The 26,328-nt window shown below is 41.7% G+C and overlaps 2 protein-coding genes across 2 annotated transcripts; one reads left to right on the forward strand and one right to left on the reverse strand.

The window, feature by feature from the left end:
- Nucleotides 1-12,508: 12,508 nt before the first annotated feature.
- Nucleotides 12,509-16,075, forward strand: agt (angiotensinogen; the record flags this gene model as incomplete). Its single annotated transcript, XM_083897728.1, has 6 exons — nucleotides 12,509-12,922; nucleotides 13,504-13,870; nucleotides 14,513-14,637; nucleotides 15,202-15,347; nucleotides 15,665-15,821; nucleotides 15,899-16,075. 6 exons carry the CDS (start codon nucleotides 12,509-12,511, stop codon nucleotides 16,073-16,075), a joined length of 1,386 nt encoding a protein of 461 aa, XP_083753854.1.
- A 1,656-nt stretch (nucleotides 16,076-17,731) lies between these two features.
- On the reverse strand, nucleotides 17,732-25,602 carry cog2 (component of oligomeric golgi complex 2). The gene is made up of 18 exons (XM_083898143.1): nucleotides 25,485-25,602; nucleotides 24,515-24,676; nucleotides 24,240-24,305; nucleotides 24,065-24,145; nucleotides 23,761-23,864; nucleotides 23,577-23,685; nucleotides 23,235-23,414; nucleotides 22,956-23,080; nucleotides 22,653-22,779; nucleotides 22,120-22,259; nucleotides 21,082-21,143; nucleotides 20,826-20,977; nucleotides 20,511-20,693; nucleotides 20,352-20,424; nucleotides 19,661-19,803; nucleotides 18,794-18,933; nucleotides 18,501-18,684; nucleotides 17,732-18,242 (listed from the first exon to the last, which is right to left on the reverse strand). The coding sequence occupies exons 1-18, from the start codon at nucleotides 25,539-25,541 to the stop codon at nucleotides 18,144-18,146; spliced, it is 2,187 nt and encodes a 728-aa protein (XP_083754269.1). The 5' UTR covers nucleotides 25,542-25,602; the 3' UTR covers nucleotides 17,732-18,143.
- Between the last annotated feature and the right edge of the window lie 726 nt (nucleotides 25,603-26,328).

Genomic DNA, 26,328 nt, shown 5'->3' on the forward strand with positions numbered 1-26,328 from the left:
GGCCTGTTCTGGCCCAATATTTCTCCTGGTCCTACGTCTCATGCAGCTATGGCGGCAGCGTGAATTGCGATCATTGATGTCACATATCAGGATCTTGCACTGGAGGTACACTTGGTCTGCGGCTCGAAGGAACTGGAAGGCCCTGAACCGGAAGCGTGCGTAATACATGTCGTTGGTGTAAATTGAGACGGTGCTGTCTATTTGACATCTGAAATAAAACAGAATGATAGATTGTTAATTGTCAATGCCGAACTTTGACCCTTAACATGAACCCAATTCTAACCACAAAAATGAAGTCTCAGACCTTTAAAAGCCTGTTAAAGTTGAGGACCAGTCAAATTGTCCTCACAAAGTTAGGTTTAAATCAAAAGTTGTCCTCGGCCTACTACACACATGCACACAGCTATTCTTCTCAGGACACTTCATTGCCTTCCATTCATTTAGACAGCCAGAGGCAGCCCCCCGATTGCTTTCACGTGGCCAGCTACTTAATATCAAGTTGTTTCTGTATGTGTTTTTAGTAATAGATTACTTTTGCCTCATAAATGTATTGCTAATGTGAACGTATATATCTTTACATATCAACACAGACAGTTTTGTTTTCAGTTATCTATCGCTGATAATATTTTAAGGTCATACTGCTCAACCCCTACGGAATCGTTGCTTTTTGTCCAAAACACTTTTTCTTGAAATTTCACTGGCCCCCTACTGACCAGACTAAATACTCAGTGGCCCCATGGCCATTTGAGTTTGACACCCCTGAATCAAGTGTTATCCTTAACCTTAACCACTTAATGCCTTACCCTAATCTTAACCTGACCCCTATTCAAAACTCACCCCTAAACTTCAACAGTTAATCAGAAGGTCTGTCTCATTAGGACCACATTTTGGTCTCTATGAGGACGACTGGTCCTGACAAAATCAGTGTTTGTGCCTGGTCCTAAAGTTTTGTTGTCTTGTAATATTTTTTTTCGACTTCGTTCTTTGTGTTTTAGCTAATCTTATCTAATTAGTTGCTTTATCTAAGTGCAAACATTTATCGCACCCGTTGCGGATCAGGGTGTAAGGTCTGGTATGGAAGTCATCTTTGTAAGGCGAGGCCACACAGCTGTCAAAGGCGAGAATCAGCGAGCTGTCGAACCGGTCCAGTCGGACGTCGACATACATGTACTGGTTAATCGACACTTTATATGGAGATTCAGTGATCTGGCAAAACAAAAACAAAGTGTTATTTAGTACTGCATTTGCAATATGATTCAAATTTGCAACCCCTTTACCCCCCACACTCACTATGGTGTGGAAGCCACCAGTAGAGAAGAAACGCATGGTGGAATTGAATCTGCCTGATCCGATAATGCTGGTGTCGTTTAGACTCTGTACAAGGTACATATTCTTCGACACTGAGTCCTTCGCCATCCGACATTCCGCGATCAGCTTCAAGTGAGACTGGCGCGTGATCTCTCCGGAGGTGTGATTGTTGTAGCCACGGATGTTGTTGGTGTACACAGCGCTGCCATTCTGAAACTGTTCACGGAAGAAGGTATTGAAGATGAATCACACTTGTCCTCGGGCATACACTCTACTGTACCGTGCTGTGAATGTTTTCCGCGAATGGTCTACCTTTCGAACGTTGCCACAAGAGTCGAGAGGGTATCTGAAGATCACCTGGCTCCAGGTAACCCTGGGTCTGCAGCTTGCGTCATCCAGGTACATACTGTGGCTATCGTAGCCGATAGAATCCAGGTAGGTTCTCTCAATCACAATTTCCATGCCATATGAGGAACAGTTCACTCGACCTTACAGGCAACAAGTGCAAGAAATATTAACAACAGCCTGACTTACTTGAAGGTGTAAAGCCTGACCTATACTTTTGCGGCCCTGTTTATTGGTGTCCTTATCCGTCATACTTCTTCATTTTGAAACTCCTGTTTGCATAATTGAGGAGAAACTCGACCACATAAGTACGGCACTGAACCAACCGGGAGAATACATTTTCATTTTGGTCCAGCAACTGAAGATGAATTGCTATTGCTATGTCTGCCTCTTTGCTTGAAGGAGTATAAATCGGGTCCAAAAATAAATGTTAGCCTCACATTTGTGGCCTTTTTGAAACTGTTGACAGTAATCCATAATATTAGCCGATAATGAGACCATTGTTCTCTCATCCTCGTAAGTGTTATGTATGAAATGTATAGACTAAAGGAGCATGTTATAGTGAAATACTGCCTTCACTGACAATGGTGCATATATTATATATGTACATACAGTATATATGTATATATATATAACAATTTAACATTTCCTTTACAGGCCGCAAACTCTGCCATCCAAGGCAGTTGGAAAAAGCCTCATTGCTGCTCTCAAAATCGTCACTGCCAGAGGAGAAGCAAAACTAGGGTCAGCAGTGGAGATGAGTCACAGGCGGCTGAAAGTAACCCTACATGACAATTTGCAATATTTTCTTGTATTTATCGACAGATTGTTTTTCAACTCCATTTAATAATCAGAATTGAAGAAGCCGAGGCCGAAATATCCTGATTTTCAGTCACCTCGCTACATCCTATAGTAGCCAACCCCCCCATGCAGCCAACAACAGGTGAGGAAATGCTACTTATGTCACCAGAGTCAAAATAGAAAATAGTCTGCGACATCTAATATCCACGCTTGAATGTGCCATCATGTTACCTGAGTGTGGCGGCAGAGTACTCTTGAACTCGGCTTTGAACCCTCGGGCAACCACCGAGTAATCACTCCTGAAAAGCACCGTCATGGAGTTGGAGCTGGAGGAGAAGGAGCTCAGGCTCCTGTTGCACACTTTGCCTAAGTATCGTGAATTAAGAGACGGCCCATCGTAGATGTTAACGTAGTCACAACCGCAGCAGTTCTCCAATCTGTTTAAAGAAATAAAATCAAAAATATGTCGAGTATGATCATTGATTTGCTCGTGCAAATAAAAGAAGGAGACAAAGTGCCACAGTATTCAAAGCCTGATTAGATCTGGATGTTCTCTACTCACTCCATGAATGAGAATGACAGGAAGATTCTTTGGTCCTGTGATGTTTTGAGGTACCAGACGCAGTAGGCAACATCATGGTAGTAGTGGGGATGGTTTGGACTGGAGAAGGTTCCAGAACCATACTGGGTACCTCCACAAGGCGGCTCTATGGGTGGATAAGATCAAGCATGTGTTGTTGCAGTGAAGAACATCTTAAGCATTTATTTCATTTTGCAAAAACGGAGGATCCTACTTGGTGTTGTGGTGATTGAGCAGTGGGCTGTTCGGGGGGGAAAAGGGGAGAAAAATAACTGTGATCAAACTGTGCTGAACTTTGAAAGCCATGCTACTCGCAGAAGAAGTTAAATGTTATAATCTACTGTTGTTCTACACTTTTAAACGAGAACAGAAAGCCACTTACAGCGGTAGTCATAGCAACAGTTGCGGTAGCGTTCACAGGAGCTTGCGCAGGAACAGACCGCCCACTCTCTGCCACAGTTGTTACGACAGGTGACGTATTCTAGAGGACAGGACATGGATCATTTCAACAAGGCTATCAAGCTCTAAGTAGTTGGCAGTTTGACAGGCTGACGTCGTTGACCCCACATTGGACAGTTCGCCAGTCCATCACAGGCACACATATAGATACAAACAACCATCTACTTTCAAATTCACACCTATGGTCAATTTTAGAGTGTCCAATTTGATGTAATCCCCATATTGCATGTTTTTGGACTGTGGGAGGAAACCGGTGAACCCGGAGAAAACCCATGCAGAGAGGCCCTTGTTTCTGACCGGGTTCTTGCTGCAAAGGCAAAGAGTGCTAACCCTACCACGTAGCCAGTGCAGGCAGGTCATCTTGCAAAACTGAGGGTCCTACCTTGGGTTCGTGTTGTGGGTGTCGTTGTTGTTGGCGTTGCGGGGCAGTAGTCTGTTTGGGGATAAAACATTGTGGTCAAACTGTGCTGAGCTTTGAACACTCTGATACAGAAGATGAACAACCCTTGATTTATGTCTGTAAGAGAGGGCTCAACTTGGTACTTACAGTTGTAGTCAGGGCAACAGGTGCCATAGTATCTACAGGAGCTGCTGCAGGAGCAGACTCCCAGGTTATAACCACAGTTGTAGCGACAGGACCTGTAAGCTGAGCGACATAAGAGGACAGGACAAAGTTTAGCCATGCTATCATTACCCGTTGTAGGTTCTGTAAGTAGTTGGTAGTTTTTCAGGGTGAGGTTGTTGGCCCCATGTTCAGCGCCCAACATGGACGACCATGTGTCATATCTTGATTGGCTTGTACCCCAGCAGCAGTGTGACCACATGAGTAAGTAAAAGGATGTATGTGGTTCATTTTGCAAAACTGAGGCTCCTACCTGTTGTACCCGGGGGTTGTGCTGTTGTTGTAGGGCAGTAGTCTGTTTGGGTGAAAATGTTTTTTGATCAAACTGTTCTGAGATTTAACACACAGAACAAAACAGAAACTACAATGGCTTTTGCATAATTATTTACAAGATTTCAAGATATACAAGCTTTGTTAGACTTGGCACTTACAGTTGTAGTCAGGGCAACAGGTGCCATAGTATCTACAGGAGCTGCTGCAGGAGCAGACTCCCAGGTTATAACCACAGTTGTAACGACAGGACCTGTAAGCTGAACCACATAAGAGGACAGGACAAAGTTTAGCCATGCTATCATTACCTGTCATAGGTTCTGTAAGTAGTTGGTATCTTTTCAGGGTGAGGTTGTTGGCCCCATGATCAACGCCCAACATGGACGACCATGTGTTATATCTTGATTGGCTTGTACCCCAGCAGCAGTGTGACCACAGGAGTAAGTTAAAGGATGTATGTGGTTCATTTAGCAAAACTGAGGATCCTACCCGTTGTATCCGGTGGTGCAGTCACCGCAGTCGTTTCTGGAGGTTGTGCTGTCGTTGGAGGGCAGTTAATAAAAAGTCAGTCATGTCCAATTTTTCATTTGTCCAATATTTTGTTTCATGTGTGGATGTTTAGCAAACAACCAGCTGTCACTTTTTGTTTGTCTATTTAGAGACGATTCATTTGCAAAACTGAGGATCCTACCTGTTGTATCCGGGGGTGCAGTCACCGCAGTCGTTTCTGGAGGTTGTGCTGTCATTGGAGGGAAATTAATGAAACGTCAATCATGTCCAATTTTTAATTTAACATGAGTAAGTATTAACCTCTTTTTCCCTGTTTCCCCCGGTACCGGGGGCAGAGTCACGCTGCGACAAAAACATCATAAAACCATGTCTAACTTTAATAAACACAGACATGCTGCATACCCACAGAAAGGTCAGCAACTCGGCTAAAAGCTCATAAAAACAATTCTACTGTTCACAGAACACAGTTAAAACACTGATGGATCAAACCAGCTGTCCATTTTTGTATATCTATTTAGAGCAGTTTCATTTTGCAAAACTGAGGATCCTACCTGTTGTATCCGGGGGTGCAGTCACCGCAGTCGTTTGTGTATGGCAGTAGTCTGTTTGGGAGAACATTTTTATGATCAGACGTTCTGAGATTTAACACTCGAACAAAAACAGAAACTACGATGGCTTCTGCAGAATTTATTTTCAAGATTTCAAGATATAAGAGCTTTTTTTGTTTTTTTAGGTACTTACAGTTGTAGTCAGGGCAACAGGTGCCATAGTATCTACAGGAGCTGCTGCAGGAGCAGACTCCCAGGTTATAACCACAGTTGTAACGACAGGACCTGTAAGCTGAGCGACATAAGAGGACAGTACAAAGTTTAGCCATGCTATCATTACCACTTGTAGGTTCTGTAAGTAGTTGGTATCTTTTCAGGGTGAGGTTGTTGGCCCCATGATCAACGCCCAACATGGACGACCATGTGTTATATCTTTATTGACTTGTACCCCAGCAGCAGTGTGACCACATGAGTAAGTAAAAGGATGTATGTGGTTCATTTAGCAAAACGGAGGATCCTACCTGTTGTATCTGGTGGTGCAGTCACCGCAGTCGTTTCTGGTGGTTGTGCTGTCGTTGGAGGGCAGTGAATAAAAAGTCAGTCATGTCCAATTTTTAATTTTTCCAATATTTTGTTTCATATGTGGATGTTTAGAAAACAACCAGCTGTCAATTAGTGTTTGTCTATTTAGAGACGATTCATTTGCAAAACTGAGGATCCTACCTGTTGTATCCGGGGGTGCAGTCACCGCAGTCGTTTCTGGCGGTTGTGCTGTCGTTTCTGGAGGTTGTGCTGTCGTTGGAGGGCAGTAGATGAAATGTCAGTCATGTCCAATTTTTAATTTAACATGAGGAAGTGTTAAGTGTTGTATGTGTCAGTTAGCAGTGATTTGGGAAATGGAAGCATCAGTTTACCACTTTGGTCCAGACTGAAATGTCTACACCTCTCAACATCAGAATGATTCTCAGTTACTCCAATTTTTAATTTGTCCGATGTTTTGTTTCATTGATCGATTTTTAGACAACAACCAGCTGTCACTTTAGTTTGTCTATTTAGAGACGATTCATTTAGCGAAACTGAGGATCCTACCTGTTGTATCCGGGGGTGCAGTCACCGCAGTCGTTTCTGGAGGTTGCGCTGTCGTTGGAGGGCAGTAGATGAAATGTCAGTCATGTCCAATTGTTAATTTAACATGAGTAAGTATTAACATCTTATTCCCTGTTTCCCCCAGTATGGGGGCAGAGTCACGCTGCGACAAAAACATCATAAAATCAGGTCTAACTTTAATAAACACAGACATGCTGCATACCCACAGAAAGGTCAGAAACTCGGCTAAAAGCTCATGAAAACAATTCTTATGTTCACAGAACACAGTTAAAACACAGATGGATCAAACCAGCTGTCCATTTTTGTTTATCTATTTAGAGCTGGTTCATTTAGTAAAACTGAGGATCCTACCTGTTGTATCCGGAGGTGCAGTCACCGCAGTCGTTTCTGGAGGTTGTGCTGTTGTTGGAGGGCAGTAGATGAAATGTCAGTCATGTCCAATTTTTGATTTGTCCAATAATTTGTTTGATGCATGGATGTTTAAAAAACAGCCAGCCGTCACTTTAGTTTGTCTATTTAGAGACGAGTCATTTGCCAAACTGAGGATCCTACCTGTTGTATCCGGGGGTGCAGTCACCGCAGTCGTTTCTGGAGGTTGTGCTGTTGTTGGAGGGCAGTGAATAAAAAGTCAGTCATGTACAATTTAGCCATGCTATCAGTTAGCAGTAGGCGAAAGTGCTTAGTAGTTGGTAGTTTTTCATGGTGGCGTTGTTGACATCATGTCAAACCTCCAACCATTTGCTGAAATATCTCGGGCACACACAAAAATAAACAGCTGACAAGTGAAACTGAATTGCAGTGAAGTTATTCTGTCAAACATTTTACCTGCAGTTGTTTGGTAGCGTTCAGCACCTGAAGAATTAAGACAAGAGAAAATAACAATGTGAATGTGAATTTAAAAAAAAGAAAATTAAAATTTCATAGAGAAACTGTCGGACAATACCTTGCACTCCATGCGTGGCGATCACGCAGCAAAGAACCAACAGACTCCACATGGTGAATGAGTTTGCCGTTCGACCTGTCCGAGCTGTTGAACATGACGGCTTAAATACCCAGCAGCCCTCATAGGAACTTGGGTGCAGCGCCAATAAAGTGTCTGATGACACCGAATGAGATGGATGGAATGGATAAATCACTCGGTAAATGTGGATGCGAAAAAACGCAGCTGGTTTACCATCATAAAGATTCTTCGTCTCGGGCTTCAGGATGTGTGTTTTGAAATATTTGCTCAGGATACGCACTGGATCTTCACAAGTCTGACTATTGTCAGTATGATTCCAGTTTCGTCATTTGTCTCCCGTTACGATAAAATACAGTAATATTAACACTTTTTTATTTCATTTCTTTATTACAGTAATTATACTTTAAACATGCATTTTTTTTTTAAATAACAAAAAGCACTCCTTAAGCAATCAAGTAATCGTTTGGTCCATAAAATATCAGAAAACATTAATACATGTTGATCGGTGTTTGTCAAACCTTTTGTCCCCAAACCAAAATGATTGAGTTTGTTATACGGAGCAAAGAAAAGAAGACAATATTTCTTCTTTTAATAATGAAATAAATCTTCAAACCGATTGATCGATTATCAAAAATGTTGACGTTTACTTTAGTGATCGATTAATCAAGTAATTGTTTCAGTTCTATTTTCTGGAGTATTTTTTTTTTTTTTTACTGTATTAGTTAATGCATCGTCACAGAAATCACCCGTGGAGCGGACAGTCCTGTAAAAACACCATTCAGTCAAATTGAACGACCCAAACTAATCGTGTTCAATGCTTCAAAGACGACGCCGGAGCTTATGCTAGTTTGCTAAATCCAACGAGACGGTTGCAGCAACGTTATGGCAGAAAAAGGTGCCAACAACAGGTGTTGTTTTCAAGATTCAAGAAGCTTTATTTATCCGGAGGGAAATTTCTGTGTTGCACAGCATCATTTAGCTTTTTTGGCAAGAAAAACGCTGATGGAGAGCGATCCAAGACCAGAGTGAACATCGGTGGCGACGGAAAGGGCTGCTAATGATGCCATGATGGCCCTGTTTCTACTGACTGTGCAGGTGGGTTCACTTTATGTCTTTGTGATCGTTTGATCGTATTTGTTGTTTTTCGGTATCACGTTGTCATTTGAACGAGTATCTAAAAAAAAAAGTTTAAAAAAGTATGAAAAGTTACCGAATCCGTGTTCGTTGCGCGTTCCTGTGCTCTAGAGCAGTGTTTTTCAACCTTTTTTTGAGCCGAGGTACATTTTTTTCATTGAAAAAATCCAGAGGCACACCACCAAACAAAAATGTTTAAAAATAATAATACTCTGTAGCCTATATTAACAATTTAGTAATTCCTATAAAAGTGTCTTGAATATTTATATCCATATTATTTGCAGAAAATTAATTATTTGTTTTCAAAAAATGTTTTTGGACCAATTAGGTGAAATTGGATAATTTCCCACGGCACACCTGACAATCTCTCACGGCACACTGGTTGAAAAACACTGCTTTAGAGGGCGTAGCTTCAGAGGGGAAGCCTGAAGAAATAAAAGGGGGGCTTGGACTTTTGAATTCAAAATGTAGCCGATTCAAATTGAGATTCCAGGATCTCCAACCTGACCTTTAACCAAGGCTGCTAAACTTTCATATTCTGATCACCAGGATTAAAATAAAAAATAACACTTGTGCTATAACCTAAAACACCCAGAGAACCCCCCCACACACGCAGAGAACATGGAAACCACACAGAAATGCCCTCAGTCGTGAGGCATCAGTGCTCTCCACTGTACCACCGTCTACCCCCTTCCCTAGTTATTATTACACTTTAAACAACATAAAGCCACAGCTCTAAAGCACTTGACGTGATCTCTAGTTGATGAGAAAACCTGGTGTACCCTGCCCTGTTGACTCAGGTGCAAGTTGAGCGTATTCCTCAATATTATTTTACGGATGTTTTCTGAGCAAATACAGCAGTATATTGTTAAATGAAGCAGTTCGCCTGGTCGTTAATAACACATGCAGCGTGTTTGCACTTTTCCCAGGACGTGGTGGCTTATCATTCCTCTAAATGGACCTCTAATGTCATTTCCACAAGTTGATGACGTAAAAGGGAGATGTATCAGAGATAAGACATTTTATACTCGTTTATTTCACTGATATGCAGTGAGCTAACCGCAAATGCCAGCGGATTTAAATAATGTGTTGTACAAATTCTTATGGATTATATCAGAGAGTGAAAGTCAAGAGAAAGTTAGAGTAGAGATGGAGACGAGGATAATACATATAGATTTAGGACGTTCTGTTTTCTGCGTTTGTGTTGACTCACGTTTTTTTTCCACGAACTGCGTCGTCTAAAACGTCACCAGCGCCTTCACTCGCGTTTATTCGCATCAAATGAATACTGAAAATCAAACGTGTCCACGTATAGACGCATACGTGGCTTCACAAGACCATGTTACGTAATGAAATGCGCACACAAGTGTGTGGAAATAAGTTTCTTTTTGTCCTTGTTTTAGTGAAGCATGGGGTGTAAATGACAGAAGATTCTTTTAGGCTGTCACCTTAGTTTTCCTTTGTTTTTTTTGTTTGTTGAGTCAGTAAATGACCTAATACTGACATCTGGTGGCCAGTCTTTGTGGAGGGTAACAAGGTATAAGAGGGAAGAGACTATTGACGCCTGTAATCCTCACCTGTGCACATTCCCCCTCCTGAGTCTTTGTCTCCTCTGTGCTGGCATGGTGCATGTGCTGCTGAGTCTCTCCTTCGTCTGATTAATTGTGGCTTTCCATGTAAGTTTTATTCTAAAACCATTTATTGTAATCCTCATGTTGATTTGGTGCTGTGGTCCGCTTTAAGTTTGTTTTATTGTTGTTAGGAGGCAGATGGTTTCCCCCGACGGCACCTTTGAATCAAACAATTAGCTCCCTTGGTATAGTGGAACGAGGTATGTGGACCTCAGTTTCTGAATTGTTTTTATCCTTGGGATGTCTAGATTCAGTTAATTCTGAGGAATGTGCACATTGTTTGATATGGTCCGATTGAGTTTTAACAATGATTCTGAACATGATTTAATAAATGTATATTTTAATCTTTTTATTGAACAGAAATAAATGTATTGATGTGTATGAATGAAATATTTCTCTGATGTATTTGATCTAATTTCCTATTTTTCCTTTCTGTATTTCCTCTTTATAGTTTTCACGGTGCAATGTCAACTAATAAAATTTAAGCACCCGTTGATTCTCTCCGCCTTATTTGTGAACGCCAAGGGCCCGCTACATGGGGTGTTTTGTCCAGCATTTACTGTACTACATGTTCTGTATGTGCAACACAAATGAGTACAACGAGAAACGCTTTAAAGAGAATACTTGATACGTGGTTGAAGGGTTTTTCCGTTTGAATTTACACATGCGTGACATGAGCAAGACTTCTTGGTAATCAGTGTGCTGCAGTGAGAAGGTCAGTGTTTCTACGTGGGGAAAAAAAGTGTGCAGAATCAGTGTTTCCCAAACTTTTCATCTTGGAACCTACTTTTAAATGTCAATTTAGTTGTGTATATTATTTCGAATTGGTAAACCAGTCGTCGTGATCTCATCGACTCTGCTAGATGATGCCATTTTTGTCCTTAAATGTGTGTGTGGGTTGAGCATTGATGCACAGGGTTTTCAGAAGTTCCGTTTTTTTTTGTGTGTGTGTGTGTACACAACATGGGGGAAGAAGTGGGAAAACGTTGTTTGACCCCGTCCAGCAAATGAGTCACTGAGCGCTCGCAAACACAAATAAGGGAAACTTTTCCGTTTCCCCCCCTTGTTCCTTCTCTTTTGTGGAACACTGAGCTCTCCCCCCCCCCCCGCCCTTGCATCATCCCCCTTAAGTCAACATGTAGAGGGACATTGGGTGGGCTATGCGTCACGGCAGCAGCAGAGCCCCTGACTCAATGCTGCTCTGGTTAATCAGTAACCAGAGTGGGAGCAGCGAGAGGGGCTGCTGGGTTTAAGTAAGAGAGCAGAGGAGCCAGGACTTCAATCAGCCGCAGAAGACACACATGGTAAGAGCAAGTTTTGACTTCAGCTCACAAAGCGCCTTTTGACTGTGCTCTCAGTAAAATTGACAGAGATGACGTAGAAATGTTTGAGTGTACTGATTCAGTTACTAACATGCTTACCTCTTTAACTCCTTTAACTTTATATTTCATTCAGAAAGTTATTCATGTCACTGCTTTACAAGATATTTCTGTAAATTTGATGAGGGTGTAAGTGGGGGTGGGGGGGGGGATTCTGGAGATTGACGAATCTTGAATCAGTTACTTTGACTTTGAGTCACACAGGTGAGTTGGTTTTGCGAACGTTTGAGGTCGCTCGTTTTTATTGATCAGACACCAAGGCCAGGTCCTGTGGTACGTGTCCAAACAGACTGTTTGCTCACCTCCTCCGAGAGTCCATCAGTCCACATCGTTGCTCGTCGTTCAACTCGAGGGATAAAGTCCCACTTTTTGCACAAGAGATAATACTTGGTGTTCTTCTCCTGCAGAAACATTTGTTTTAAAGTGTTTTAAAAGAAGAGAACTACAAGTCGGTGTATAGAAGTTTGTTTATTCATCTTTTAATCCGGCGTGACATTGTAAATGCAACCATAGAGCAACAATCGGATCAGACTTGAATGCCTGAACACTGTTGGCTTGTGTCTTATATCCTTTTCTATGACATAGAAACCTGTGTGCGCGCACATAGATGCGTCTCATTATCTATGCGACCTCTGTCGCAGAGGTTAACGCCTGCTCTCATTCACTGACCAGCAGGAAGAGAGTGCACACAAAGAGCCATCCATCAATCGCTGACATGCCTCTCTATGCCCAATGTTGAGGCGGAAAAACCACTTCCAGCCGGATTTCTGACGTCATAATAGTCACGGGGCAAATCTTGTTTTTCTGTTTCCCTCCACAGAGCAAATTGTTATCGAACAAAGAGAAAGCGGAAATGCAGAGATCGTCTCTTCTGGTCGTCGTCCTCCTCGGCTGCTGCCTGTCGGCAAGTCAGGCCAACCGCGTCTACATTCACCCCTTCAACCTGTTTGCCGCCGAGAATGTGAGCTGCGAGACCCTGCACGCCCAGTCGTCCACGCACCTGGAGACGCTTCCCGTGAACCCTCTCGACATTGAAGTCCTGACACCAGACAGCAGGGACCAGTCCAGAGTGGATCCACAGAGGCAGAACATCACAGAGAGGACAGTGGTTCTGGCAACGCTGTTGAACTCTCTGGGCCTGAGGATGTACCAGGCTCTCAGCAGCAAGCAGCCGGGCATCAACACCCTCCTGTCTCCAGTCAACACCTACGGATCCCTCGTCATGTTCTACCTGGGAGCCTCCAAGAAGACAGCAAGCGTGTTCCAGGTCTGACTGTAGAATGTGTCCGTAATATATCGTAAAATGCAATATGTTCATATGTTCGGAGCCTCTTCTATGTCACCATTTTTTGATCGATTCCGTATGAATATCGTAAAATTCAGGGATCTTCTTTTCTCATTACGTACGTGAGTTTCCAACTTTAGGGCCTTTAGACGTCAAGCTCAAAGTAAGAGCAACGACATTTTTTGATACCAAACACGTTCCATGTTCTTCTTGTGAACTGATCCGTACTGGAAACCCGATGTATTCCACGCACTTGTGAGGTTCGGCTACTTCCTGTCGAAACCCTAACCCCAGGAACAACCTTCGTGGCAGGAAGTAGCCGAATGTTAGCGTACAAACTTCTGGTACGGCTCACATAAGAGGTCCGTGTCTGGTTGTCGTTAGCAGTGTTAGATCTGTCTCATCAGGCCATCGACACCGATGAGATTAACTCCTTACCTACCAAAATGTTCTATATCAGGTGACACAGAGGAAGTTTGATACACTAACGGCATGTAATTTGACACCCAGCTCTAAGACTGATCCATACTTGACTGACAAAAACTCCTCTTTGAACCTTACAGTCTTTACTGGGCCTGAGCAGCGACACCGACCGAGAGGACTGCGTGTCCTTCGTGGACGGACACAAGGTCCTCAAGACCCTGCAGAGCATTAACTCGCTGGTGGACGATGGACCCAAAGACGAAATCACCACCCAGGTGTGGGCCTTCGCGCGCCAGGACGTCCGGCTTTCCCAGGACTACGTCCAAGGCACACAGGACTTCTCCGACACGTCGTTCACCCGCAGCGTGAACTTCTCCAAAGCCGAGGAGGCCGAGAGTCTGGTGAACAGCTTCGTGGAGAAGACGTCGGACGGGAAGGTGAAGGGCATCTTCAAGGACGTGAACTCCATCAGCGACTTTCTCTTTGCTACATCCTTCAACTTCCAAGGTTGGCCAATCATTCAATATTCCAGATTGTCGATTTGAATGGAAGTCAATGGCTCACTTGATTTGATTTATCAGTAAACATTTTCCTGAACAGTTGACGATAGACACACTTATGAGTGGAAAGCAGAGTGATTGACAACTGGAATCATCCAATAAGTGCTTGGTTGCAGGTGACGTTTGGGATTTTGTGGTTCCAAAACATGGCGCCGGTCAAATTGGGAATTTATCGGCTTCCAATTGGTGGTTTAGAGTCTCATGGGTTACATTTAAACCACAGTTAATGAGTTTACACAGTCCTGATTGAGCTGATCAGCTCCACACGACTCGCTCTGTGTTTGTCAGGATAGAAGTGTTTAGATCTTGTGTCACTCGGCTGCATGTAAGAAGTGATTAAACCTACCACACAGGTACACATGAGTATGACTAAAAATGCAGCCACGTAAAGTTTCAGAAGTGAACTAAGTTTGTTAAGCAGTTTGATGGGTTAAAGCCTCTGGAGGACGCAGCATCACCTCAAACACGAGGAGAATAAGTGTACTGAACAACTGTAGCAGCAAAAATCACAGGAAGTTGTTCCTTAAAGCACAGAGTAAAAAAAACAACTTTGATTTTGACTTCTTTGCATGTGTCTTTTGTTTAACAGGCAGCTGGAAAACAGCCTTCCAGCCAGAGAAGACCTCCTTGCAGGAGTTTCATGTGGACGACGTAACGACAGTGTTGGCTCCAGTGATGACCCGCACGGGTCGGTACCACTACCTGGATGATAAGGTAAAACCTAGTTCGGGAGAAATGTTTTGTATAGTTTTTAGAGGCCTGACTATAAGTACAACAATTTGGGGGAAATTGAGTAAACACTGGGGTTCGGGTTCGTGTTAAGTTAGGGTTAGGGTTCGTGTTAGGGTTTGTGTTAGGGTTAGGGTTAGGGTTGGGGTTAGAGGTTAGGAGGTTAAAACTCTGTTGTACAGGCCTACTGATCCGGCGTGTGGTGATGGTGGTTCAGTCCAGGTCTGTCAGCCAGGGGACCAGGGTTTGAACCCCAGGCAGAGCTCTGGGCAGGAAGAGGGGGCCCAATATACAGTGTAAGATAAATCCAATAGATTTTTTTTCGAGATCTGGAGATGAAGACGGGTCGTTGGCAGGTGGGTGAGAGGGTAAGTGATGTGGGTTAATTAAGAGAGGGATAGAGGCCCGACTATAAGTACAACAATTTGGGGGAAACAAACACTTGGGTTAGGGTTAGGGTTAGAAAACAGCTTGCTGTGTGAGACACGAGCTTCAGTCTTACCGACTTGTCTCATCTTGAATATGTTTTCCGTGTGTGTGGTCATGAAGGAGAAGGGCTGCACCGTTGTGAAGTTGCCCCTGAGCAAACGCTCGCACATGTTGCTGTTCCTGCCTCACGAGGGAACCAAACTCCAAGAGATTGAGTCGCAGCTGCTCAAAGAAATGTCAAACTGGCAAGAGAGTCTCCAGGAAGGGTGAGTTTTGCTTTCGGGACATAAAACATTTCAAGAAAGCTTGTTGTGTCACATTTACTTGGTTTGTGTTAAAATACTCACTCGCGGTCAACTTAGATTGTCCAATTTGTATAATCTCCAAATGTTTTTTGGGCTAAAGGGTCGGAAACTGGAGATGAATTGGTACTCCTGTTCAATAAGATTTAGCTTCATACATGATTTAAACATCATTCTTAATTCAATTATTAAGATCATAACACATTGAGAGAAATCTCTGGTACGATCTCCTTTTCTACCTACTATTTTTTGAGCTAAAATTGAAAACATCTTTCACATAGTCTGTTGGAGCTGTCCCTGCCTAAGTTCTCCACGTCGTCTGAGACCGATCTTCACGACCTGCTGACCCTCATAGGTCAGGATGTCAAAGCCAAAATGTTGGGCTCTCAGGCTGAGTTCAGTCAACTGAGCAACGCCCAACCCTTCGCTATAGATAAGGTGAATAAGGATCTTCACAATGTACACATCACTATGTACGCGCACGTCATTAACCAGATCTTCGTGTCTCCTCTCAGGCGGTCACTAAGGTCATGTTTGACATGTCAGAGGACGGAGTCGAACCTCAGGATAAGACACAGGAAGCAGGCGTCCCTTTGAAGCTGTTCATCAACCGGCCTTTCATCTTTTCTGTCATGGAAGGAGATTCTAATGCCATCCTCATGGTGGGCAAGATCACAAACCCCACAGTTTAAACTTAAGCATCGCGTCTGAAACCAACAAACACCTCTGAAGTGAAGAATGCCTGCAGTATCAAACCTGGTGTTGATGTCCTGCACAAAGAGTGGAAGACAGAAGTGTTCCTGACGAATCTAGCTACATTTTCCAGTATTATCTCCCTCCCTTTCCTCTCCACTGGAGTGTGATGTCTCAGTATTTATGAAAACCTGTTACTTTAAACCCCCCCCCCCCCCCCCAAGTCATTTTCAAGCTGCCTATTAAGACCCAGATTGTTCTTTTAATTTATAATATTAGCCCACGTCTGTAAAGTGTTTGTCAGTAGAGTAGGGTAAACATGATTCCTGTCACGTTGTATATTATAACTCAGAGTTTATTTTTTGTTTCATTAAGATCTGTGATTGCTTGAATAAAACATCTGTTTCCCAAAAATGTCGTCGTGTTCAATCAGATCAGATATTTTCCAGTGCGTCAAACGAGTCGCGTGTCAATGTCCGTCACGACACTGAGCTGCCGGGGAAACGCCGCGTCACAGCGTCGTGTCAAGGGTCACTGTTAACGCTTTATTCTGACAGTCCACTGTTGACTCTCTGTTACAGTGATCGACAGGCGTTCACTATCGTGTCGACACATAATCAGTTGGACGCTTATTGAACTGATAGTGTCATGCAATTAACCGGCTGCCAATAAAGTTGTGCTTCAGTGTTACAGAACACAGCAGAGGTCTCAAACACGTATAAAGTTATGTATGTTCTGGGCCTTTTTTATTAATAGAATCATTTTCCATCATAAATATCAATCAATCAATCTTTATTTGTATAGCCCACAGTTTACAAAACATAGTTTGTCTCACGGGATTTCACAGGGTTGGTAACATCCTCTGTCCTTAGACCTTCGACCAGGGTAAGGAAATACTACCAGGGAAAAAACCCTTATAACAGGGAAAAAAGGTAGAAACCTTAGGGAGAACCACAGGTGAGGGATCCACACCCTGGAAGGACAGACGTGCAGTAGACGTGCAATTATGTTTATATTAAGAATCATTTTTTCGTTCCATATCAAAACAAACACTTTCATTTTGAAATGATGTGAAATCTCATCAGAAATGTTATTATTTCAATGTCTTTTTCCTCAAAAACTGACCTTTTTTTCACTTGACTAGCCTCTTTTCACTCAGTCATTTAAGTTATAGACCCTAACCATTTACAAAAGAGCCTTTTGACTATAAATGATATTTTTGCAGCTTGTTAACCCTCATTTAACTACTTCTGTCTTGAGAATATGTTCATTGCAGAGTAAACATCAAACCACAGATTGGTTGACAATTAGTTGCTGTGTTGTTGACAGTCAACTCTCATATGTTCTATAAAACAAATGTAAGCCCATTTTGAAAGGCTACTTTTGAGTTTTCAGAATTTTAACAATGCGTCCGATTTATCGAGCATTTGTTTGCTATGTAAAATGTCCACAAATGTTGATCAGTGTTTATCAAATCTGGAAAAGATGATCTTTGTCATATGGAGCAAAAAAAACAGATAATATTTAACATTTAAAAAGCTCACGTGACGGCTCGTTAACGTTTGAGAATTATACGACACAAATTCAACACGTTTTTTTTGTTTGTTTTTTTATTTCCTCCCCCTTTTGTTAAACGTTATATTTAACGGCTTTGATACAACAGACAAGATCAGTCCTTCACCAAGCAGCAGTAACGAGACAAACGTTTGATTTTCTTCACATTGTTCTGCTCACATCAGAAACATTCATCCCCCTCTTTAGTGTCAGTCATTTGTGTTAAAACACTTTTCTGCGTAAGTGGGACTTTGCAATCCACGTCATTCACATACAGAAGAACTGATGATGATCCAGACTCTGGTCCCTGGAGTTACTGTTTTTTTTTTTCTTTTTTTGGAGACATTTTTTGTACAAAACATTGCAAAGAAGAGTTCAGTAATGTCAGTTATTGTCCTACATTCTTCACAGTCTTCATGGTTTCAACCAGACCACAACCTTCACCTGGACGGCTATAAATTAATATTTACAATCTTTTCCCAAAAACTGCGGAGATGAGTTTTTTCGGTTGTATTATTGGTTTTGTTCAGCTAGTTCTCGAGCTTCTTTCACAAGGTCCATCAGAGTGCAAAACATGGAGATGTCGCTTGGCTGGAGACCCATCTTCTGGATCTGAGACGAAAGGAGAAACAACAGGATTTCAGGTGAGAGTGAGGTTTGTATCACAAAATAAAAGCTTCTTTTTCTTTTCGGGTAACACAATCATAAAAACCGTATATTATCGGTCAAATCTCATTGGATTTGAACATTTGTATGCAGGATCAGACGCTCCAGCATCAGAGGTTTCATCGATAATAGGATTTCACGTGAGAAGTTATCTTAACCGAATGTTGTCATGATCCAGATCCAGAACTTGGAAACACCACTCACCTGTTCTCCCAGATATTCCACATCCAGTGCCAGCTGATGACGGATCTTGGTGTCGTCCGTGGGTCCTCCGTTCGCTCCGACAGCAGATGTCGCGGTTGCTCCCTTTCTGGCTTGTTTCAGTCGTTTCAGACTCTCCTCCATCTTTCTCACCGAGCTCAGCACGTCTGATATGGTCTCGTAGTACCTGGACGCGAAACCGAGGGAACGTCAAGGAGAGAAAGACGATGATAAGAGAAGGTATGTGTTTATATTCTATATTTATGCTTTAATGTACATAATGGGTTAAATGTTACCTTTGTGTGCAGTCAGAAAGTGCAACGCGAAGCCATTGTTGTGCAGTAGAGGGGGTGACCAGCCCTGTGGAGTCTGTCAGCAGCTGATGTAATGGACGTAAGGCATTGTCCATGTATGCTGATGCACGCACCGGCAGATCCTACACAGGGAGGAAGTCAAATATTTCAGAATATTATATTATCTGTTATCTGTTATAAAATTTGAAATTGTGAGGATGTGTGTTCGTTAAAAAGCACATTTTAAGTTCCATGTCGTCATGTATGTGTTACTTATTTGAACTTTTAGTAGAAAGTATAGAAAGTTGTATACAGGACATCCTGCTTTTCTTTTTCAGAAAACACTTCAGATGTCACAAATTTGACGGGGTAGGTGCTCAAGACATCAATACTTTTCTTTTACATGTTTATTTACATCAGTATAATTAGCTTCCTTACATCTTTATAAACTGTTTAAAGCAAAAATGTGTTAACAACAGCCACACACTTTTTCTGTCTTACATACAGAGCTGTGAAATGTTTGGCCACTAGGGGGAAGACAGATGAATGAGCAAGAGAGGTAATGACTGAGAAAACATTTTGATTCTTCTCATCCACCAAAGGAAAACTTAAAAGCGAGTGCAGCCTTGTTGTGTAACATCATTTTAAAGCCATTGACATTTGTTTGAATGTCATTCGTGTATCAACACGCATCATCCCTCCAGGTCTCATTGTAATCTTAACAGTCAGAGAATTTCAAATGTGAAATTCTGACCTTTAATTAAAGTATTACCATCGGGAAAAACACATACACCATAGAATTCCAAGCGCATTTTCCCTGCAAGCGCAGAGTTATTTTGTTTTTAGGAAATAGAAGAATCACAATCTGACCTTATTAGTCCTGCGGTAAAGTCGTGGAACCTCAGAGGCGCTCTTCAGGAAGCGGCAGCTGCGTTCAGTCAGATGCTGGGTCATCCTGGCGTTCAGAGTGGGGACACTAGCTGAGAGGCAAACCTTGGAGTCTGCAAGAGCGTCTGATATGAAAAGGAGAACGAGTCAATGCTAAAGTATCAATAATCTGTGGTCAATTTAGATGTTATGAAACGCACGTTGTCATTATTGAATGATTCAATTTTTCCACAACAGTGTGGCGCATACTATGTCATATAAATATCTTGTTTGTATACAATGTAACATTTAGGAAGATTTAATGGAAGGAACATGAATATACTACGTATGAGTATGTTTGTATAAGAGTATAACCTCTTCACTTGGTTTTCATAGCTTTAGAATAAGCCATTTAAACGTATTTAAGACAAAGAAAGGTCCACCATCCTTTCGGTACAATGTTCTACAGCAGCCTGTAGAGACAAATAACAGCTTATTTTTCGCATTTTGAAGTGGAAACTTAATATGCAAGGATAAAAGTGTTCCCCGACACACTTGGAAAAGAGAGAAGTGAGCAGAAAAGTCCACTTTTTATTTAAAATCTGCAGTCTCGCTATTTGATGTCACTACAGTAAGTGTTACATACTGGACCTTTAAGACCACAGACGAAAAAAAGACAACATGAGCGGCTTACCTTCAACAACAGCAAAGTTTTTGAATCCGATAACATCTAATCGCTTTTTCACCATTTCTGAGAACTCCGGGATCTAAGAGAAGACAAGATGTCAGCGAAGGGAAAAAAAACTCAGCCAAAGTTAAGATCATTCCATTCATATGTCGTATATGCGTGCACCTGCTCCTGCAGCTTCTGAATGTCAGCGGCGATGTGGACCAGCTGTTTGGTGGACAGAGAGGCTGGACTCCCACTCTCACTGCCGTCTTCCATCGAAGTTCGGCTGGAGGTGGAAGAGGCCGAGCTGGGCAGAGGCCTGGCCGGCTCTTTGGTCACTTCAGGGGCTGGAGTCTTCGTCAACACCTGTGCAACACCAGACATCAATACAGATGTGGACCAAGAGCAGGTAAGAGCAACATGACTTATTCTTTTCATACTGCTTAGTTGGAAGTTATAAAAAAAGTCTTCAAATCTTTGGGTTTATTTTAGATTTACCTCATCGAGAAACTTGGCATATCGTGAGTAGAGCTGTAGCGTGAGCTTCCAGAAGCGATGAGCCAGAAGTGACAGGTAAACCTTGTCTGACCAGCACCTCACCAGACAGGACCACAACACTTCAGACACCTGCAGGTGGTAAGCACTGCCAGCTGGACATGAACACACACAAACACACAATTAATACGAGTCAAGGACAAGTTTCACACTAATGTCCATGATTTAAAAAAAAAAAAAAAAAAAATTGAACTCCTACCTGGTGCTGCCACCAGTCTATCACTTATGGCGTTCTCCAGATTCCCAGCTATTTCCTTGTACCTGGAAAAAAACAAGGACAAAATAATCAATGTATTATTTGCTAATTTCCTGCATAAACCCTGAAATGCACATGCTCATGACACGTTACGCCTCAGTTTCTTGGAAACGTGGAAAGTTACAGAACACCTGCACTGCAAAGCCTTATGTTGTGAAATTGGGACAAAACAACATCATGTTTATCTTGCTGAATCATGACGAAACTGTGGATTGTGTGTGCTTTACGGTGTATGCATGTCTGTGGGAGGGAGGTTGAGAAACCAGGGACATCTTTACTTTTCCACACAGATCAGCAGATCATTATGTAAATATCTAATGTCACGTACTGTATATGGACTAGATTTTGAAATACACCGATACAGACAATCAGTTTAAATTCTGCTTCTTGTCATTTCTCTTCATAAAAAGGTCTATAAAATAAATTGTCTTTTTGTTGGACATCTGCCAACTTGTCTTTTTCCATTGGAAAAATGCTGACAGGCTGCAAATTTAATCAAAGCTTGTCTCTTGAGTCCTTAAAGCAAGTCCAGTCAATTCTACAAAATGCACGCTGTGCAAAAACTACATCCATTCCACAGGTCTGACCTCATTCATTTAGGCCGAGTGGTCTAAATTTAAGGGTTTCAAACATACATATTAACCACTGCATGTAGGTGAAAACAATCAGAGGTGTGTCTGTGTCACATGATGTGAGCAAATGTATGCATAATATAACAATTCTGACAATGTTTACTGCCTTTTTTAACATCTAATATTATTTTAATTTGGTAAAACTAAAGAAAAGTTCATTTTATGCCTGTGTTATTTGATTTATTTTAAGATTCTGCAACCCCAAAAATATCTCCTGCCCCACAACCCAGGCCCAGACCCAGACCCAAGGAGATATGTGACTGTGTGAAAAAGGCTGAAATCTTTACGTTAATACTTTACATACTGTTAGCTACAGGCTGTAAAACATTATATTGAGTCAATTATGTACCGTAGTTGAAAGTAGACAGGCAGGTTCCATTTGTTGTGGAAGCTTGTGTATGAAGGGTGAACTCTCAGTCTCTTCACGCTGGCCTGTGAGCTGCACTGACGCTCAAACCTCTGCACAAACTCTATACTTGCACTGTAGCGCTGGAAGAGAAGACAGAGCCAACAGTAAACACACACACACACACACACACACAGAGAGTGAATTGTCTTTTCCTGTCTGACTGGTTTCATTGAGAAACAATGTGGTATAACATTCTTGGTGGCAGTTCAATCTAATTTCCCCCCAAATGGGATGTTGTTCTGTACGAAACATGACTCTTGCATGCATCTGTGTTTTGGAAAGATCACAGATTCAACCACCTAAAAATCCTCAACTAATAATCATATAATCTACCCCCTATCGTTCATCTCCATAGAGACCAGTCTGGCTCTTGAGCATCTGCCTCTCGAGTTTCCTCTTCACTCTCTCGGTTAGGAGTAGCATTACCATTTGTTTCTCCCTGAACAGAATCAAATGTGTCACTGCGGCTGTACCTCGTAGAATATGTCAGGGTTTCCAGGGTTGAAGAGGTAGCTCAACCTTTCCTCGATGCCCTTGATCATCTCTGGCCACACTGAGTTCACCATAAAATCATAACCAGGCACAGCGTCGGCTTTGCCGCTGAGGAGAGAGGAAACGGTAGCATGATAAATACTTGAACATAATCCTCCATTGGAAACCAAAGAAGTTTTTACCTCTGAAAAAGAAATTGAATATATGTAGGAATAGACATAATAACTACTAAGAGTCAGAATTAAAGAATTAAAACTATGTTCATGTTTTGAGTGTATAAATACCTGGATATGGTTCCTCCAGTCACCTCTCTTAACAATCTACAGTGATGAGGAACAAACTCCAGCAGTCTAGTGTACATCAGCTGGAGACCATTTGGACTGGACTTCACAACCTCTTCTACTATCACCTAAAAGAGGGTAAGAGAAAATGTGAGGGTTTTAAACGTTAAAGAAGCTCAGAATTAGTTAATTACAAAGATTTCACCAAATCTTTGGAGGCATTGTACATTTTCTTCTCAATAACACTGAAATGCCTTTTCAGAACATGTGAGGAACGTTTACCTGGTCCATGTACGGTTTGACCAGCACCTGTCCTACCAGTGCCTCTGCGTCCCGAGTCTTGTCTATGGTGGCGTACGTCCTGAGGCAGTGACGCACCATGTCCACGTTAGATGTCTGCAGACCCTCGATCAGCAGGCCCTCCAGAGACTGCTGCAGCATGGAGGTGATCCCTGCGATACGCTGGCAGATGGGTAAAACTTGTCATTTACACTGATAAAGAATTACAAAAATGTTTTAGTTAATTCGAGGAAAGATATAGCTCGAGAGCATCACTCGTTTGCACAGAAGTTGACAAAACTGTGTGATTAACTGAGTCACTATTACGGACTCATTAACACTTACAGGTCTGACTTTGTCCAGCAGGGGCATGCCTTTGCTCTGTACAGCATGAAACTGCAGCTGGTTGAATTCTGTCGCTATCCTCTCCAGGATCTGGCCAGCTAACAAAGGACTGTACATACAAAGTCAGACACAAATGCTCAGCACAATATGTGAAATCTTTTTTTTTCTTCTTTTTCTCTCCCACCTGCTAATTTCGAGCGAGCTTGATTCCTTGGAGTTCTGTGAGTAAAGAATCTTCTCAATCTTTTCCACTGAGCGCACCACCTGAATTAGCCTCAATACACACACCTGGTGGAGGATGATTAATAATTAATATCATCATAAAAAATAATTCACATACAAGCTAATCCTTGTCTGTATGACATTAAATATAGCTTAATGAGACAAGATTATTTCAGAAGTTGGTATGAACTTGTCATAGAAAATCACAAAGTAGGTTTAAGATGAATACAAATGTGTTTACATCATTTAGTTAGACAGAAACTAACCTTTTTTTTCTGCAGATCTTCCTGTTTGGAGAGTTTACTGTCAATAGCAAGAATCACTTCACTCACACAGGAGCGCAGGCTCTGCAACAGAGAACAGAAAGGGTCATGCATAAAGCTTCAATGGTAAGAATTAATTTCAATATACATTTAAATGTTTTATTGTCACAGTAGATACCATGACTTCTTCACGCAGCTGTCCCAGCGGCACAGAGAGCTGATTGAGTGCTTTGTCCATCCCAACCTTAGACAGTAGCAGAGGATACAAAACGTCAGCCCTCATTCTATTAGACAGACTTAAAAAAACAACAACCTGCCACTATTTATTTTACATTTCAACAATAACTAACAACAACAACTCATTCATTATTCATTCATTTTAACTGCTTTAGATTGTCATGTGTCTAATTGCTTCACTGACTGAAAGCTATAATAATAATGATCACAACTAACCAGGTTGGTGGAGAGGTTCACAAAGTCTGCATAGTCCTTGTTGATGAGCTCCACCATGGCTGTTTTCAGCAGCTTATAGTACAGCTCCAGGTCCTCTCTCATCTCCTCCAGCTGGACCTTTTTCCGACACTCGGCCACAAACTGATCGACATCAAAGTCATCCTGTAAGACACGCAAGAGAGAGGAAACGATAAGGATGAGGAAGGAACACACCCACAATTAGTGGAGGCCACCAATACTGCTAACACATGAGCTGAGAAGCATCATTAATAAAAAATCAAAATTATCTAAAGCTGTTTATTACATTTATACATGATTATCCACATGGCATATTTGGCACAGTTTTTATAATTAAAAGGCGTTTTAGCTGCACAACATATAAATATATATATATGTAAATATATATATTTATATATATACATATATTAAGTTAAATGCATTCGTAATATAACTATGTATGTGACTTATGAGTTAGGCCTGGATCATAGTTTGCAGTGAGTTGCTGCCATGTGACTGGCTTAATACATATTTGCGTTAACAGGTGCGCCTGTATGGTTATTTATTTACTGATCATTCTTACTTGTACTACTACTTAACTGAGACACATATTACATGTATAGGAGTCTTTGTTTTACTTTCCCGTTCCCTTGAATACAGCTAAGGTAATAACATGGCTGGTTGAGAAGGATATTTCATCATAAATTACAAAATCAATGCACTTTGCACACCATCAACACATTTTAGTCATGACTCGTGTCGGTGCTAACATTCAAAATATTTAAAGGTGTCAAATATCCCGCTAAGACAGCGGAGATATTTGACACCTAAGAACAGACAATTATTACGTGGATAAAGTATATTTGTTTAAGAAATAATAATACATCACTTTACCTTAGCTCAATGCTAGCTAATTTGACAGCGGTAGCTGCGCTTCGTACGCTACAAAAACGTAGCGCTAACAAACTCTCACCTTCATAAAAACGTCCTTGTCGAAGCACAGAGAATCTGGAGCCTTCGGTAGATTCATTTTTAATAAAAACGCAGGCACAGCACACAGAGGAAAAAATGACAATCCTCCAGTTAGCTGCTGCTGCTGTCACCGAACTTCCGCAAACATGGCACGAGCACCAGCGAAGAAGAAGAATCATAACGTGTATTAAAAGTCAGGAAGCTGCTGCGCCCCCCAGTGGTCGGCGGTACTCGTGTCATGACTTGGCTTCTCATGCAAAACAAAATACACAACGTATCAAGTGTAATGAAACACTACTAAATCAATATAAGCAGGTGTCTTTGCCAGGTTTATTTTTTCAGTTTGTGTTTGTTTATAACATATTTTATATTTTAACATATTTTGTAGAAAACAGAATGTTTTAATACTGTGCATTATATTCCCCTTCTTCTACTTGCTGATAAAATGCAGAGTCCTGTTAAAGATATGAGTGCTTGTTGCATGACATTCAGATTTAAATATGGGTGAAAGAGGTTGTGTAACACCGAGGAGGGCTCATTTGCATAGTGCAAATATTGGCTCATACTATCAGCAAATTGAATATACGTGTATGTTTGTGTAATGGCTTTACAAAAACGTTGTTTGTTTACTGTTATTGAGGTACACTCTGGTTAGTCTAGTTATGGTTTCCCATGTTTTGAGCCCCATAAAAGCTTCTGCCAGCCCTGCAAAAATAAAGTGAAAATAGTATGTAAAAAAAAGAATGAGGAAAATATCTCAAAAATAATGACTAACTAACTCAAAATAAATCACAATTTTCCTGTTGCTTTCCTAAAATAATCAATCCCAAAAATCATTATATGCA

Source organism: Microchirus variegatus, assembly GCF_963457635.1.
Source record: "Microchirus variegatus genome assembly, chromosome: 11".
Lineage (NCBI taxonomy): Eukaryota > Metazoa > Chordata > Actinopteri > Pleuronectiformes > Soleidae > Microchirus > Microchirus variegatus.

Coding starts and splice junctions, on each gene's coding strand:
- cog2 (XM_083898143.1), bottom strand. CDS start 25,541: ATGAATCTACCGAAGGCTCCAGATTCTCTGTGCTTCGACAAGGACGTT. Junction 20,425..20,510: donor TTCAGAAGCTGCAGGAGCAG/GTGCACGCATAT, acceptor GTCTTCTCTTAG/ATCCCGGAGTTCTCAGAAAT. Junction 18,243..18,500: donor TGGAATATCTGGGAGAACAG/GTGAGTGGTGTT, acceptor CTTTCGTCTCAG/ATCCAGAAGATGGGTCTCCA.